Source organism: Geospiza fortis, unplaced genomic scaffold (genome assembly GCF_000277835.1).
Source record: "Geospiza fortis unplaced genomic scaffold, GeoFor_1.0 scaffold413, whole genome shotgun sequence".
Lineage (NCBI taxonomy): Eukaryota > Metazoa > Chordata > Aves > Passeriformes > Thraupidae > Geospiza > Geospiza fortis.
Genome location: NW_005054386.1, coordinates 2082104 through 2099548, shown reverse-complemented (window position 1 = coordinate 2099548; position 17445 = coordinate 2082104). Strand labels below are relative to the sequence as shown.

At 38.9% G+C, this 17445-nt stretch overlaps 1 protein-coding gene across 1 annotated transcript in view; it reads left to right on the top strand.

Annotated features, from left to right (window-relative positions):
* The window catches only part of TENM2 (teneurin transmembrane protein 2), a 613414-nt gene that overhangs the window by 383614 nt on the left and 212355 nt on the right, over positions 1-17445 (top strand). The window contains exon 5 of the mRNA XM_031060588.1: positions 6818-7027. Within this exon, the coding sequence (XP_030916448.1) occupies positions 6818-7027 (210 nt within the window). The remainder of the gene's footprint in view (positions 1-6817; positions 7028-17445) is intronic.

Genomic DNA, 17445 nt, shown 5'->3' with positions numbered 1-17445 from the left:
TAGTGGCCCTTACTGTCTGTTGTGATGCAGAAAAATACCTAAACACTTCAGAAAACAGGTGTGGGCTTTCAGAAAGACCATGTTTTCTCCTTTGACTTTTGTGAAATAGACTCTGTGAAAATCTTAGCTTGGCTGGTTTTGTGCCTGTTTGCTTTTGGAGATAGGAGCTTCAGGAGGACTGGAAGTACTTTTCTTCACTGATAACTCTCTGTCATCCAAATCCTGATTTATATCTTTATCTTTTACTCTTTTGAATCCTGTTTGCCCTAGAGAAGAAGTGCAGCAGTTTAGGCAAGAGGAAACAACTTGGAGCTGAAGAAAATGATCACAGACTGTTTGATTCCTTTCCCTCTTTTTCTCACATACTTCATTTGGGGCTTTTGTTTCGTCTCTCCCCCTTGTGATGCCTTAAGTTTCAGCTTTCATACTTTTCAGATTCTGTGCTGCTTTAGTGTGTAGCTCTGAGCTTCACAGTGAGTGTTAGTGAGTTCTCTCCACAGGGTAGGTAAACAGAACAATCCTTTTCCAGCTTGACCAAGGAGAACCGTTACAAGCTCCAGGCCCAAAAAGTATAACCATATAATAAATAGTTTTATAAATAAATGGTGAATTAAAGAGAGAAAAACAAGGAGGATGGAAATTCATAGCCTAAAGCTATAGTTGGACAATTACCTCCAATATGGACCAAAATTTATAAAAGTGAGAGACTTTGTGACTGGTTGTGCATTTTGTGACCATTTTGGGTTCATCTTGGGTGCAGCCCTGGCTGGGCTCTTGTGCTGCCCAAGGTGGATCCATGGAGGCCTTTTATAATAAATGCCTACTTTATCCTTTGACTCTGCCTAGCCTCTGTTCTAGGTCAGCCTTCTCAAGGCAGCACTTGAAGTTTGCAGCCGGGGGTTAAGGGAATGCTCTGCACAGCTGGCTGAGCATTGCTGCTTGCTCCTGGCTAACCCCTGGGAGCTGTCCTGCCTCTCCAGGGAGCAGGCAGCACAGCCTGCTGGCTCTGGGGGGGAGAACTTTCTCCCCTGAGCAGAGCTTTTCCTGCTGGGGCTCTGCTGGCCCCTGGTGCATAGAAGCACAGATGCCAGTTTAGCTACAAAAATCACACATGCTGCTCCCTACCCATGTCAGTTAACTGTAGTAATTCACCAAGTATGTTTCTATATAGTTATATATAAATATAAATATGTATTTATATATAGTTATATAATATATAGATAACATATAAAAATATATATTTAATATATATATATATCTTAAATATAACTCTTGCCCCCCCCCTCCCTTGAGAGGGTCCAAGCCAGTGGTGAGCAGTGCTGTGCATACATATTAGAAGGAGATATTTTTCTTCTTCTGCAGAAGGCAGTTTTTCTGGGGAGGAAGAGGAGAGTCTGCTGAATGTGCTGTACCTCAGGAAAGTTTCACCTTCATCAGCTACCTGCTTAATTTATAGTGCTTTGCACTGCAAAAATGTGCACCTTACTTATCTAATTGTTTCCTGACACATTTAGCAGCTTTTCTCACTCTTTACAGTGAACTTAGCAATGCTGACAATGTAGGTGCTTCAGTTTAGGCTGACTTGAAAACGTGGTGTGAATGTGTTAGGTGGAGGAGGCTGTGAGCTGTTACAGGTCCTGCCTGTGGTCCTTGTTCTGATTCTGTCCAGCTTTCCTGATGGAAGGGGGCAAAGGAGGCCGAGATCTGATCCTTCTCTTTTATCACCTCCAGTTAACACCCCCCTATTCCATTGCTAGCTAGCCCTCTGTGTATAATTTTGGTGTAAATGAGCAATGCAGCAACTGCAGTTAATGATCCTGTCCATCAAATAAGTCACTAACATAATTTTATGGGATTACTTTGCACAGGGTCCTATACTTTGTATTGGTGTAACATGAATATCAGCAGCCTCAATCAGTAAATGTCAAAATCTTAATTGCCAATTAAGTATTTTACACAGTGTTTCTGATGCCATCAGTTATGGAGAAACAACTCTTCTGCTCTCACTCTGCTTCCTCAGCTTCCTGCATTAACACTTGCATGCCACTACATCTTCAAAGAGCTGCTTTTTAAAAACAGTTACCTTAAAGTTTCCCTTCTTTCTGCAATCTAACCTGCCAAGGATTGCACAGGGAGATGTTGGCTTGTGTCTCTTTTCCACCTGAGCCCTGGTCCTTCTGACCAGAGCTGTAGAACAAAGGGGCTTTATTGACAGCAATATATGTGACTAATTTAGCTTTTACTGGGCATTTGTTTATTGGCTGCTTGACTGGCAGATATCCTTAGAGAAGAACAGAACAGTTATATCATAACCCCTTGATTGTGAAGATTAACAGCTGTTTAAAGTTTTGAATGCTCATCTTGCTTATAAAAGCCTGTACATATAGGAAGATTTTCTCTCGTAAATGTCAGTTATCAGTATGCTGCTTAGGTATATGACATTCATCCTGAAAATGCACAGGGTTGAACACTCTACACAGATGTTTGCTACACATGTCTAACCTTAGAAGAGAGGTTCTGCTAGTGGAAAAAGCTTGAGAATTCCATTACAGATAGAAGAAGCTTTGGCATCAGTATTTACCACCCCTGGGACTCAGGGGTGGTAAATGACAAGACTGACTGAAATGAGTAACTTAAGAGTGTGAGATGGCAACACACAGGCTGTGATCTTCCCTCCTGTCCAAATTAATGGCAAAATAGCTATTTAAGGAGTTTGGATTAATCTTTAGATCTTTAAAATAATGTATGCTTTTGGATATTATGCGTGTTTATCTAGAGTTGTGTGGGTAACTATACTTCATTAAATAAAAAAGTATATAAATATGTGCACACACATTTTGGAATGTATATTTCCATGATTGCTGCACAAAATTGTTAAATCCCAGAGGGTTTTTTTGGTTCCTTGTTTCCTGTCATGCACCATGACAGGAAGTATAGAGGCCAGGGTTTTACACACATGTGGGCTTTATTTATCCACAAAGCCCTACAGGTCCTTTAAAGGAGGAAGAAGAACAGAGAGTATGAAAAATGTATCTCAAATATCCTTCAGTAACTGATGAGCAGCTTGCATCTCTTCTTTGATTGTGTCTCTTATTTATGTATATTCATGCTGGGAGTGATTGCAGGCAGTCTTTTTTTTTTTCCTTGTATTTTTTTTTTTTCTGTCCTTCTGGTGATGGTGTGGTCTTTCAGGCTAATAGCAACTGAAGTATCTCTTTTCCCAATGTGTTATTGTGATTGAGATGAACAGGACTCTTCTTCCCTGTCTGGGCTTGAGACATTGCCAGCTGTGAGCATGGCCTGATTTCTGAATGTAGGTTCTACAGCAGATTTTAAGCATTAGGGACTTAAAGTGTAGCAGTAATTGAGGAATGGTTTCATAAAGATTCCTGGGCTGGTGAAGAAACATGAGCCTGATTGGAAAGGAAAATGGAATATAAGTGAAAAGAGGGAAAAGAAGGCCCTTGCAGACTGAGGTGCTGTGTGGTGTGGAAACCCAAAGCAAGCCCAGATCTGAATGAAGAGTTACCACATTTCTTCCTTCACTCTAAAAAAGGAAGATAAGAGAAATGACAGGAGAAAGGGGTGGGAGGAGAGGAAATTTGTTTTTTCTTCTTGGCTGCTTGCTTTTTGAAAAATGCCTTACGAATGCTGTATTCAGTATCTGTACAAGTCTTTGTCATGCATGAGTATATGCAGTATGAGCATGCATATGAACAGATATTGGGAAAAGAACTGATACAATTCCCTTTTGAAAATGTAATATATCAGCTTTAAGCCTGGTTCGCTTTCTAGCATTTGTATCTGGTTTATGTTTCGTTGACTGTGTTACACAATTACATTATTGCTGTCACTGTAAGTATCCATTACATAGGATTCTGTTAATGCTCACCTAGATAGAAAACTTATTCAGAGAAGCTTTAATATATTACTATATGAAGACAAATTGTAGGAACTTCTATCATGCTTTAACTTTTGAAAACAGCAGTGTAATAGAATATGATGTTATCATATGTCACAGTATTTATATAGACTGTAGGGTATTGCAAATCCCATTGAGAAGCAATGGAAATTTAGAATATTTTAAAGTGCTGGGAAATTTCAAATTATGACTGTTGAGATGTCTGCAGACACATGAATGGGTGTGACAGGTTTATAGAACCTGCAAAGCTTACTCTGTTCTTTTAAATGTTACCCTGAACTTATTTGACCAAGATATTAATGTAAGTATGAATCAAACCCCTTATTTCTCACTTAAGAGTGTATAGTAACAAATAAATTATATGTATCCTGCTCTTTATGGCCTAACTGCATCCTCACACTTTGGGACTTTCACACGCCATTCTCTTGACTGTGGTACTAGAGATAGTTACCCCTTAGATTAATTTCTTAAGGCAAAAAAGCTTGATGGAGTCTTTCTGTTCCTGTTCAGTAATTTTTCAATTCATTTCCCACCAAGTTTTACAAAAAGCTGGGTGTCTTAAGAGATCCTATGTGTTTCAGGGGCTGGGAGTGGAGAGAGAGAGATGTTTTTTAAGAGTCTCTCAAAGAGGGTTGGAAAGGGTGTAGTGGGAGTTTAATGTTTAGTAGATGCAAAAAACCTCAACTTGATAGACCAAGAATGTCCCGACAAGAAAAGTTTTAATTAAATTTGGCTGTTTATTGGATGAGGATGGACTGGCAGTGGGTTCTGCAGCTCACAGGCATCTCTGTTTTTCCATTAGCACGTGATTGTGGGCAAATCTTCCTCAGGAGCCAACTTCCCACCAAAATGATGCCCCATTTTAACAGCTTCATACCTTCTGATTCCTCTCAGCTCCAAACAGAGCTGCAGTAATTAGACATTTTGCCTTTTCTTCAGGGATTTGGGCTGTATTATTTCATGATGGTAACAATGTCATTAGCATTCCCGACAAAAGAATTCTCAAGGTTTGAGGGTTTTTTCATTTCTCAATGTATTCTGCAAAATTGTACCTAAATTGCTCTAAAATACCATATGTAGTTTCCACAAAAAGAAAAAATCTTTTCCTTCGTCTCGTACCCCCACACATCCAACAGTTTTGTAGTATAGTATTACATTTCCATATGATACATGGAGTCAGTGCAGATTTAGAATTTATAAAGCTGCTTCTTTCAACTTCACAGTGTTGAAGCAGAGCCAGAATATGTGAAAATTAAATGCACACAGTGGGCACGAGTGTCACGTTCCTGTCAGAGGTGTGTCAAACCTCAGCCTCTCTGCTTCCTTCTGCACATTGCAAAGAAATAATTAGAAGCTGGTTTTGCTCAATCACAACCCTGGAATGTTTAGGATATTCATGGCTGTATTTCATAAGAATAGCATAATCATGAATAGTAACAGTAATTATTCCTATCATCAATGTTAGAATTATTTCCTCACAAATGCAAGTCCACAATGAAAATATTCAATGCATATTGAATTTTCTGCAGCATAAAAGATTGCAGGTGGGAGTTACTGTGGAGTAGCTTAAATCCATTTCTGTCACATAATATCTTGGTCATTCAGTCTTAACAGTTTATCCAGGGCTAAAAAAATAATAACAAATAATCATAAAATTTACTTGCCTGTGTTCTGGTATTTATTTTATTTCAAAAGTTTTTGAAGGGAAGAAAGTACTTCATGTTATTTGCTGGTACCAGGTAGTGCAAAGTTGGTGGTTTTTAGTATCTACGTGTGCCTTTGGTTGATTGCTGCACCCCAAATAAAATTTATATGTGAGAGCTGGAACTTTTCTTTTTCTTGCTTTTTTCCCCCTTCATTTGGAATTTCATGTGATTCCATATATTTACTTAATGGTACAAACCTTAGGGTAATTCATATAAAGTGAGGGGTCCTTGATTCACAAAAATGAAGGTATAACCAGTGAGAAAATCAGTGTGTATTTTCTCTCTACTGTTTCTTTAAGAATGATGGAAATAAAGATACAGCATTTTATGTAGTTTTGCTATGTTTCAACATTTGTAGCAGATCTCTGCCTCACAGACTTTGGCAGTATCACAAAGGTCATATTTTCTTACATTTAAATTATTCATGAAGAATTTCTTCAATGTACTAGATAAACTTGGAATGCAAAAAAAAAAAAACCACCACACAATAATAAAAAAAACCTGTCTTCATCTGTGTGCATTTGATGGAATGGATTAATGTAAAGCTATGGGAGTTAACAAAAGAATAGGATGCATAATTATGAACTTTTTTTTGTTGAATTGATGTCACTGCTTTGTGTGACCAAGACCATATTGTTGCTGTGGGCTGAAGTATTTCATACCCATTCCTTAATGGGCTTCAGGGTTGGAATTAACCTGGCTGGGCAGGAAATTCTGCTCCTACAGCTCTGGTGAAGAAAGCAATGGGAGAGGAAGGACAGCAGAGCTGAGAATTGCCAGCCCAGATTCCAGTTTAGCCCGTCTCTAAAGTGGAATAATTGCCTTTCAGTCCTGCTGTCCCCTCCTGTCACATCTCTCAGTGGGATCTGGGAAGGTTCACAGCATTCTTAGCTCAAAGAAAGCCCTGTTTCCTGCCTCTGAGAGATTCCTGTGCTGAAGCAATTTTCCTGCTTAAAAAACCAAAAAAAAACAATTAGCACACTACTATTACTTTAATAGCTGTACAGATGTGATGTAATCTCAGGAAATGTGACACAAGGAGCCAGGTTGGTACCAGTGGGGAGACTGGGGGGCTGAGCATGGCAGTCATGGAGTGTAACCATGGAAGGTGACAGTGCCGTGACTTGGCTGCTGGGGTTTTTTCATTGCACTCATTGCTGATCTTTGATCCCTCTGTCCTCTTTCCCAGGTCGTCCCATTCCACCCACATCCTCGTCCAGCCTTCTCCCCTCTGCCCAGCTGCCCAGCTCTCATAACCCTCCACCAGTCAGCTGCCAGATGCCGTTGCTAGACAGCAACACGTCCCATCAAATCATGGACACCAACCCTGACGAGGAGTTCTCTCCTAATTCTTATCTGCTGAGAGCGTGTTCAGGGCCACAGCAGGCTTCCAGCAGTGGTAAGGAAATTGCAAACATATGGAGTTTGTTTGTGACATGTTTGTGCCAGTTTTATGCCTTCTTTTTGAATGTGTGCAAATGTGTTCCTGCATCAGCAGAAAATTGAGAGCATCTACGGAAATGGGGCAAAGAAAATCTTACTGGTTTATTTAATGGAAAATTCCTGGAAATGCAATCCATCATAGATGGTGTTCCTTCATTTTACTATAGAGAGATTTTTAGTTTGAAGTATGGTAGGAGCTGTGTAAAAAATATTATTGAATTCTTGTCATCAGAGGGATTTATTTTTCAAAGTAGGTTTCCTGCTCCTTGTTGCATCTGGAGAGAAATGTACACACAATGGTTCTTTGTTCTGCATGGGCTAATGTAATATATCATTTGGTGATGAGGTTTTGTATCTAAAAATGCATGTTGCTTCTGCCAGTCTGTGTCTGATCTTGTTTCTGAATCTGTCTGGTTCTGTACTTACAATGTCACATTTAACTAAGATCTGCTGTTTTTCAGCAAATTAATTCTTGTCTTTCAGGCCACTGTTTTAAAACGTTTGCGGCTCTATCAGACATGGAATCTGTAGTGCCTAGGGTTTTCTTTCTTCTTTTTTCCCTCTTTTCTTTTTTTTTTTTTTTTTAATTTTAATTTTTTGTTAGTAATTGCTGACTTTTCATTTTGACAGCCAAAAACTGACGAGTGAAGATGCAGTCCCTTTTTAGAAACACAGACAAATCAAAAGAAGCTATTCTAGCACCTTTTTTTTATTATTAGAGATACATGTTCTGTGTTATTTAACTGAACACAGTAGGTGTGGAGCTTCTATGCAGTTTCTGGTCTGCCCAAGGGGTAAATTTGGTGTAATGAGGCAGCTCTGAGCAGCACTGGAGGTTCTGTGTGGTGTGGGACTGTGGGGCACACACCTGAACACCCCCTCTTTAACAGGGGCTGGGCGTGGTGGTGAGCAGGGAGCAGAATTTGAAACGGAACATTCAGAGTGGACATTAGGGATCATTTTTTCCCTAAGCATTGGGTTAGAGCAGGTGGCCCTGGGAGCCTGTCCAGCCTCTGTCCTTGGAGCTTTCTGAGAACAGGTTGGCTGAAATCCTGAGCTGCTTGTTCTGACCTCAGAGCTGTCTTTGCTTGGCAGGACAGTGGACTGGGCATATGTAGGCACCAGTTTGTGGTGATTGGAGTGGGGCTGGCCCAGGCCCATCCCCATGGGCACAGCTGTGAGCAGCAGGTGAGCATCACTGACAGCAATGAGCCATGGAGTGCCCAGGGGCACTGAGCAACCACCACAGGGAGCAGAGGGCACACAGGGGCAGGGCATCAACATGAGGGGATAAAGGGTTGGGCTGAAGAACAAGAGGGGCAGATGCTTGAAGCCTTCTGATATTGTATGATGATACTCTGTGTATGGTGGCTGTCTTAACTGCAACATGTGCTGCATCTCCTGCACTCCTTCCATCCTGAATTTTCCTTTAACCCTGTTCAGCTATGTTAAAATATCATTGCACAAAGAAATAACAATTTTAGGAGGATAGATTATAAGAAAATAAAGGTAGTGCAGAAAGTAATCTTACCCCTAAGGAGTTGCAACTGGGCCAATTATCAAAGATTAGGACAGGCCTGACTTTAACAGGCCACAGCTGTAAGCAATGAGCAGAAGATGCTATAAAAGAGTGGGGTGGCTGGGTGAGAGAGGAACTGGAGTCACTTGGCTGCTTTGTGAAGAAGAAAGAGTCAGTGCTCTGAGGAGCTGCCCACGAGAAACATCAAGGAGGTATGAAACTTTTGTGATAAGGAGACAACAGTATAGAACCCCTGCAATATAATGACAACAAATAATTCAGAAATTGAGTGTGCTTCCTTGCCCCATGAGTGTATTGGAAAATATGATGCCACTTTTGAGGGGATTTTAAGAGATCTGGGGTGATCTGGGAGCTGCAGGTGTCAAAGTCTGTAATGGGCAACTCTGTAGAAGCCATGTAAATGGGGAGGGGGCCAGGAAGTGGGTGTAATTCATCTTTGAGTCAGTGTAGTTTCATGCCTTAGAAACATTCAAGAGGATTTTGCAGGGCTCAGCCATTTCTGAAAAAGGGTGATCCAGGTGATTGAAGGGTTTTTGTGTTTTCAAAAGGGTCTCAGCAAAATCTGTCACTAAATGCCTTCAAGGAAGCATTTAACCTAGCACAGGGTGAGAGGGAAGGTTCCTGCATGGTGAGCAGTTATTTGAAAGACAGTGAGCAGAAGTTGGAGTTTCCCAATGAATTTTCACAGGACATTAAAATACTCAGAGAAGATGGTGGGGTAGGAAAGTAGGTGATGGCAGGGTGCTAAGAACAAGATCAGCTTGTGGAGAATCACAAAAGCACCTGTGGGTCCAAGTAACAGGGAAATAAAATGACAGGGGACCTTAGGGCAGAGAAATGTAAAGGGATATTCATGGGAAAAGCAGCTCTGGTTCCTGGGTTGGTGAGGGATCATTACCTGTGTGCAGGGGGGAATGCTTGCCTGTCTCAGAGCTCAGAACAGGGAATGCTCACAGCTGAAGGAAGGAATAAAGGGTGAGAGAACACTGTCTGAAAGGTGTGGTGGATCAAGCAGTTGATGAGATTTTAAAGGGGAATGGAAAAAGTAAATGGGAGAGGGATGAAATAAGGAGAAGAAAATCAAGGTCAGGGAATCTGAGCTAAAAAAAGAGACTTGGTGGATACTTGAGTAATTACAGCCACTGCTGGGACTGAGGGAAGCAGCATGGCTTTTCTTAGGAAGCCAAATGAAGGAAGTGTCAGTAAAACAACATCAGAAAATTTGGTGGAAGAGCTCTTTATGTTTCATTTTAAATCATAATCACTGTTTCTTTGTATCCTGAAAAGCTTTGTGTTTAACAGTTGTTTCTGTGGGCTGACCCAAGGAACCTTTCTGGCATCCTCTGATTGGCTTTGCTTTGTTTATTCTACATTTTAACACTTTTTTCCCCATATCCCATTTACTTCTTTAATAAACAGTAATATAATGTATAATGACATTTAATTTTCAGGGTATAAGATGCAGGTGTCCTTTTAAAATATTTTTTACCATACACACATGCATAATGGCTTGATCACCACGGAGTGTTCTGTAGCATGAGTTATTCTGCACTTAATGGGTCCTCTGGAAAATAATGAGCATTTGCTAGTGGTGTCACTTTTTTTCTTTAGTTCTCACAATGTTTCTTTTTAGAGCTTATAGGAAAATACGACAGATAATGACTTATACATTAAATTGGAGAAAGTTACTACTTTTTGTGGCTTATCATTATCCTTGAAAGATTTTCAGAGTGGCTTTTACTATCTACATGACAAGAAAACCTTGATCATACTCTGGTTGTGGTTTTTTTTTTTCCTTTATTTTTCTTTTTAAATTTTTTAGTATATTTTTTTTAGTTCCTTTGGAAACCTAGCAATATAGATCCAGACATTTGAATTTGAGAGACAGTAATTAAATGTAAATATTTTGCTTAAATTTGGGCTTGGGTTAAAAAGGAAGATTTGTAGATGCTTCTATGTAAGGCTTAGATCCCAGATAATGGTCAATCATTCATAATTTTTTACTAGCATTTTCTAGCTGCTTCTTTAAATATTTCTATCCTAGTCTTCAAGGTACATGTTGAATATGAAATATTTGAAATATTCATATTAAATATGAATACACCATATGAAATAGTGTAATCTACTAATTACACTATAGAAGCTTCCTCGTGTTTGATTGGATACTTCTCTTGCTTCAAGCTCTGTAATTACAGGTGGCTCCTCAACAGGTTTAAGATGAACCTTTTTGGATATGAGGACCACTCATCCCCATATGCTGCCCTGTGCCCTTCACAAGAGCCATGCTTAATATATATGGAAAAAAATCATTTGCCTGAAAAAACTACCTAATCAAATATTCTATCAAATGAGCAATCTATTGTTGATATTATGAAGGCCTTTAATCTACAATAAATCTTTGTTAGAACTCATCAGAAGTCCCAGTTTGAGAGAAATGTGATTATAGCACTCTTAAAATGACATTACATCATCGGGGTGATTGGTTTATCATTTGGAGAAGCGACATCAATCATAACTAGCATAACCACACAGTAAATGAATTCAACCTTTCTGCTGCAGAACAATGACACAATAATTGCTCAAAATCAAACTTGAAATGAAATCAGAAAATGCACTTTCTTTAACTATGATGTTAACCTAATGGAATATATTATTAAAAATCATGTTTGAGGAAGTTCTATGTAATTAAAAATATGTGAAAATGTATTCCTTTTTTTCTCTCATTAGAACCTGTTTCAGTTGCAGGATCATTTTCTATGCAACGAGATATTATGCTGGTTTTAATTGAACTCCCATCACTTACATTCCTCTGCTTGTATTTCTTAATATAATATGCAGCACAATTATATGTGATGAAGGACAAGAGGTTTTTGAAATCTAGTGCACCTGCTGATAGTATTTGGAAAAACACAAACATTGTAGAAGGAAATGAGACCTTTTAGCCGTGAAAAGTTAGTGGTTTTTTTTTTTTTCCTTTTAAAAGAAGGTCAGTTCCTGCCATACCATTTCCTGAGATGGTTTCTTACAGGTAACAATAGGAACAGGTTTATTTCTTCTCCTCATATGTGTTTAATATATTTTTTTGGTAATATAACTCAGCTTGTTGAAATGCCATTTTAATGGCTTCAGTCAAAATACAATATAACAGGCTGGTTTTCAACCTTATGTGGGAGAAAGAGATGGGTTTTTGTTGTTTGCACTTTTGCCTTTACTAGAGAGGATTTATTGCTGTTAAACCAAATTTTGAACTCACGACACAAAACCAATTTGTTTGTTTCTTCATTTTTCAGCCCGAGTAAAAGACACAGGATAGACCTACTCACACATTAGGTTTTCATATAATGGATCCATAATTGTCACAATTATCAGCTTCAACCACTCAAGCAATGAGAAAGTAGAAGCAGAATGATCTCTGGAATATTTTGATTTGGGGGAAAATTGTGGTTTAGATATTGTCATGATTGCTGTCAAGAACTTGCTGGAGTTTAACTGGAAGGGGGGAGGGTACCTTTTTTTTTTTTTTTTTTTTTTTTGGTGTTAATGTGTCTTTTTGGCTCAGGAACAGCGATAAAAAGCATTTGGCTCAGTGTAACAATATCTGCCCATGGAGTAGTTTGGATGCTGCTTAGAAGACAGGGTTTGCTTTGATTTTTTCACAAGCAGTTTTTGGCAGCAAGGAGAGAAGGAAAGAGAAAAAGGTTGGCTTGAAGGAAATAATTGCTCTTTAATGTTGTCTTTTAGTTAGAGTTGGAATAAAGAACAAGACTTCTTTTGCTTATGAGCCTATTGTGTGGAAATATCATATAAAATATCAATATTCATTATTTTTAGTATAAATATCTAGATGGATCTCCTGTGTTCCACAGATACTACCTGTCTATAGAATTTCATTATTATTAATGTGTAATTACCACCACCTCCATGCAGTTTAATCAAGTTTGTAAAAATCTTTTCTGAAAGAAACCAGAACTTTCATTAATGCACTGTAGCTGGAGAACTTATTTTAGATTCTCTGCTGGGAGTGCTTGGAAGTATTTGTTTTATAGCCCTCTTACAATCTGGCATCAAATAAAGAAATATTTCCAGTTTCTACACTATAATGCAAACTAAAATGCACAGCTATTGTCATCTTTAAGAAATAAATGAATCCTATAGAAAAATGATTACATCCCTTCAGATGATGAAGCATCACCCCCTGCTGAATGGAAACCTCAATTTTCTGTACCTATGAACCTACAGGACAGAAAATACATTGGCAGCCGCAAATATTGAGAATCCAAAGCTTTATTTATTTCCTTTTTTTAGTCCTCATGAACAGTTGCCTTTGTTTCACTTAAGAGAGTAAATAAAAGAGTTTGGATAGCTCAGTAGGTAATGGGGGAGAAAAGGAATTGGGATCTTCCTCCTCTTATCAGTACTGCAGCTGGGGCCAGGAGAGAGGGTGTTGTTTCACTCTGCTGCTTGTTGTTTGCTCTTGTGTTTGTTTACTTTTGCTTTGGTTTTGTTTGATCTCTGTGCATCCCTTCTGAGGTCGGGTAGGGAGTAACAATAATCCAAAAGAAATTTTGGCCTCCTCCGCCATCACTTTCCTGTCCTAGCTGCTGTATATGATTAAGATTTCAGCAGCATCCTTTGGAACATCTTTCAGAATATTACATTGTAGAATTTGTCAAGTTATGGTTAGGGCAGCAACAGTTAAAATCAGTAAAGGTTCCAGGTTTTGGGTTCCTAAATTATTTCCTGTGCTTTTCTATAACTGTCTCCAAAAGGCAGCCCTGCATTGCAGCTGTGTATGCAATTGTCCTGAGAAAGGGTGGCTCTTACTCAATATATTCACAAGGAAATGCCTTAAGGAACTTTCTTCTGATGTTGCCTTACAGCAATGCAGAAAAAGGGTGGTAGACTGATAATTTTTATTTCTGTTTACAAATTAAAAGTAAATTATGTGTTCGTTGGTTTTTTTCAAAATTTGGTTCTAATACTTCTCTAAATCCTTACTGACCAGTTACATTCCTATTCTGTTCCATCTCTTGAGCATAGTCTAATTTTAGAGTTTAGATCTGGAATTAGAAATGGAGGGAACAGCATGAACAATGTTTTCCCGCTGAAACTGAAGGGTGTACTTTTTCTAAAGTATCAGCTCCATGTTGCTGCAGCTCTTACTGATATTATTGCTGCTGCTAATCTCTGTACCCTGTGTTGATGATGCCTGCAGATGTCTGAATTTCTGCCTGAAGACGTGATTCTGGATATTAAGATATGGCAGAAACATTATATTTATTAATTTATGAATTCATAATAGCCACACTCAAATCGCAAACAGAAGGTTCTATGGTAATAAAAATTATAATGAATTACAAAAAGCTGTAGAAATGAGAACAGACTTGAATTCTGTTGTTTACGGGGGTTTTTTTAAGCTCACCATGGTTTTGAGAGTTGGAGATAGATATATACATATATATTTTTTTGTTAGTTGCTTTTGATTGTTTAAGGTTTTTAAATGTGTTGAACTGGGAACCCCTGTAGCAATAAAAGCCCCTCCAGCAATCAGCTGCAGCAGAGACTTCCCAAGTTTCCATTTCCTTGTGTATTGCTGTTTTCTGACAGCTTCCCTGATGGCTGGGACACACCTCAATGGCTGTGGCCTTTTCTCATTACCAATACTACTTCTGTCTCGTGGCAGCTTCTTAGGCATCACCAATAACTGGGAAACTTTGGAAAGCTGTTGAAGCTTTTGAAGTTTAAAAGGCTGGATGTTGTTGCTCAGTGTCATTGCGCCCAGAAAATCAGTGCCTAGACTTGGTACCTCACTTGAAAACTGAAAGGCACTGAGGATACGGCAATTATGAACAGAAATTTTTTTTTATTCTTCTCTTTCTTTTGTATGCTGAGTCCAGATGCTGTTTGTGTGTTTTCCCTTTGTGTGTAGAAATGTTCTTGCTAACAGTCCCTACTGTAAGTGATGCTGTGTGGGAAGAACTTTCCAGGCTTTCAATAATTTTGTCTTTTGATACAGAGTTTTAAATCTTCTGAACTCCATCTCACCTTCACCGGCAGTGGCACGGTCCTGACAACTTCCATAGTGGATAGTGCTGCTGTTTATGTGGAAAGGCAACATTCAGAAAACGTTTCATGTTTTTAGCTGCCTACCAACACAATATTGTAGCTGACTGAAAGTGAAGAGTTGAGCATATACAAGTTGTTTGCACTTTATGGGCTACAACACAGAGAACCTAAAATTGAGGGTGTCATTTTTTCAAAATATTTTGCAATATTTGTATCCAGAAGGTTCTGTGGGTGGCTTGGTTGGTTGGTTTTGTAACAGCAGAAAGTTTAATAACTTCCTTCTTTCTCCCTATAAATCCAAATAAGTGCCATTATAAACACTTGAAAGCAAGGAGACATTTTTCATCTGAGTCAATATCTTGTCTTATGGATTTTCTGATTTTGATATGCCATACACTTCTGGTTTATTTAAATGATAAATTGTGCATTTATCTAGTGCTTAATTATTACTCCTAGTTATAAAATTACATTAATGGATTTACAGTTTTGATACCTGTTTCTAATATGATTATACATATTAGCATCTTATCAGGCAAACTGTAAATATATGTCACCTATTTATCACATTAACATCTCCAGAAACTGAGTTTGTCTTCGTGTAAAGCACAGTTAAATCAATCAAAATTAAGAATTTTTCCTTCAGAAGATACTCAGTCTTGTTTTAAAAAGTACAGGAGGTAAAGCACAGTTAAATCAATCAAAATTAGGAATTTTTCCTTCAAGCCTTCCTTCCTTCAGAAGATACTCAGTCTTATTTTAAAAAGTACAGGAGATGGGAAACTTCTGCACATCACTGGGGAAAATGATCAGTGGTTATTAATTATTCTCAGTGTTATTTTTTTGCTTGCCCTATTAATGCCTTACTCTTTGCCTGGCAGTTCTCCCATGCATGTCTGCAACATCCCTTCAGCATAAACAGAAAGAAATCTGGACTCTGTCATTTTCCTCTGAATATTTTTCCCTTTGTGTTTCCCTGCCACAGCCCTGCTGCCCTCTGGGAGCACATGCCCTAAAAGGGTTTGCACATACAGCTTTATTGCTGAAAACAGCTGAAAACAGAGCTCAGCCAAGCAAATCATCCTTTCCTCTTGCTTCCCAACCCAGCTCTTCAAATGCATAAGCCATGTTGTAAGGATGACTCCTGTCTTCTGCTGCTCAATGCTTCTGCAGACCAGGATTTTGTCTTTCCCACAGTCTCAGCTTAGCTACCTTGTGCAGACACTGCTATGGTGGGAATGTAATAAAAATCTGTGGTTCCTCCACTAAACAGCTGCTTTATTTTAGTGCATTTTTTACACAGATTTCTCCTGGGAGAAGCAGCAGATGTTCAGATGGGCTGCACTCAGAGCTGAGTGTGCTGTTGGAAGGGGCTCTCTGGTGATGCTCTGTGCTCACACCGTGTCTGCCCTGGTGTGGCTGTGCACTGCTGACTGCAAGGAGTAGGAAATCCAGTGCAAGTCTTGAACTGATCCAGTTCCTGTGGAGTCTGTAATTCCCACAGTGTTTGAAATGATTGCAGACTAAAACCACAGATTATGGGTTTTTTTCTCAAGGAAGGAAATCAACTAAACATTGCCTTTTTTATTACATTGCAAATATGCATAATTCATGTTTCTGACAGATTGTTACACAGAAAGCCAAGGACTTTGAATGTTTGTAGAAGTTAATTACTGGCCTGAGTAAATGCTTAATTTTCAGATCATTTCACATCAAGGCATAGAGGGAATCTTGCTCCATTTTATCAGCTCCCAAAATGATTCCACAGCTCATTCTGTCACATCCACACGTGAAGGAAATTTTGTCTCTTGCTCTGTTCCGTTTGTTTGGATTTTGTTTTCTTCCAGTCTGTAGCAACGCTCCACTTGCTCCCAGTTCCCCAGGTTGCTTTTATTGCAGTGACCTTTTCCATCCATGTAGGATGCTATTTGTCACTCCTCTGTCCTTGGATCCCTGCCTCTCCCCACCAAGGTGTTGCCTCACACATTGCTCCTGTACAATGGTTCCTTTCTGTCTAATGCACTTGTGCTGGGTGTCATGGGGCTGAAACAGTGGGATCTGCAGAAACTGAGCTTTTCTCTCCTTTTATTCATGTCAGGGGTAATGGTTTGTGAAATAAATAAATTAATGCACACCTACAAGCAGAACCAAAACAGCGTCCCTACGACTGTAGTGATAACTGGTGCTTATCTTGCATAGTTTGGATCTGAAAAAAACAACCTAGTAAATCAAAAGGAAGGAAAATGGGCAGCTTGGTATGGAAATTGGGTTGTTTTGAGACGACTCCTTGTACCTGATGCTCTGCTAATTTAGGAACAATAGCTAGAACACTGTAGAAAAGGAGAATGACTTTTTATAAATTATAAAAGTTAATATATGGGCATAGAAACCTTTACACCCCAAAGCCCTAAATGTTGGGCCTCTTACTGTGCTGATAGATCTTTCAAAATCTGCAAAAGAGGGATTGGTTTGCTATGAACTGCCATGCCCCAAAAGCTCCATTGTAATAACAGAAAATTTCAGTGTTGTCTGAATACTCCCTAAGAAAAAGATTTCTGACCCTGTTATTTTGAAAGGTCCCTCTTGGTCTTCAGACCTGGAGAACAGTTGTTAGTATGGCATGCAATGGGAAGTCCCAACTGCAAATCCACCTGATTCGGGAAGAACTCAGAAATCTGGACTTTAATAATGTGTAGTGAATTAATTAAATCTGTAATGTATATGACATGATAATTATTTTGGGGCACACAAATAGCTTATTCTGCTGGAAT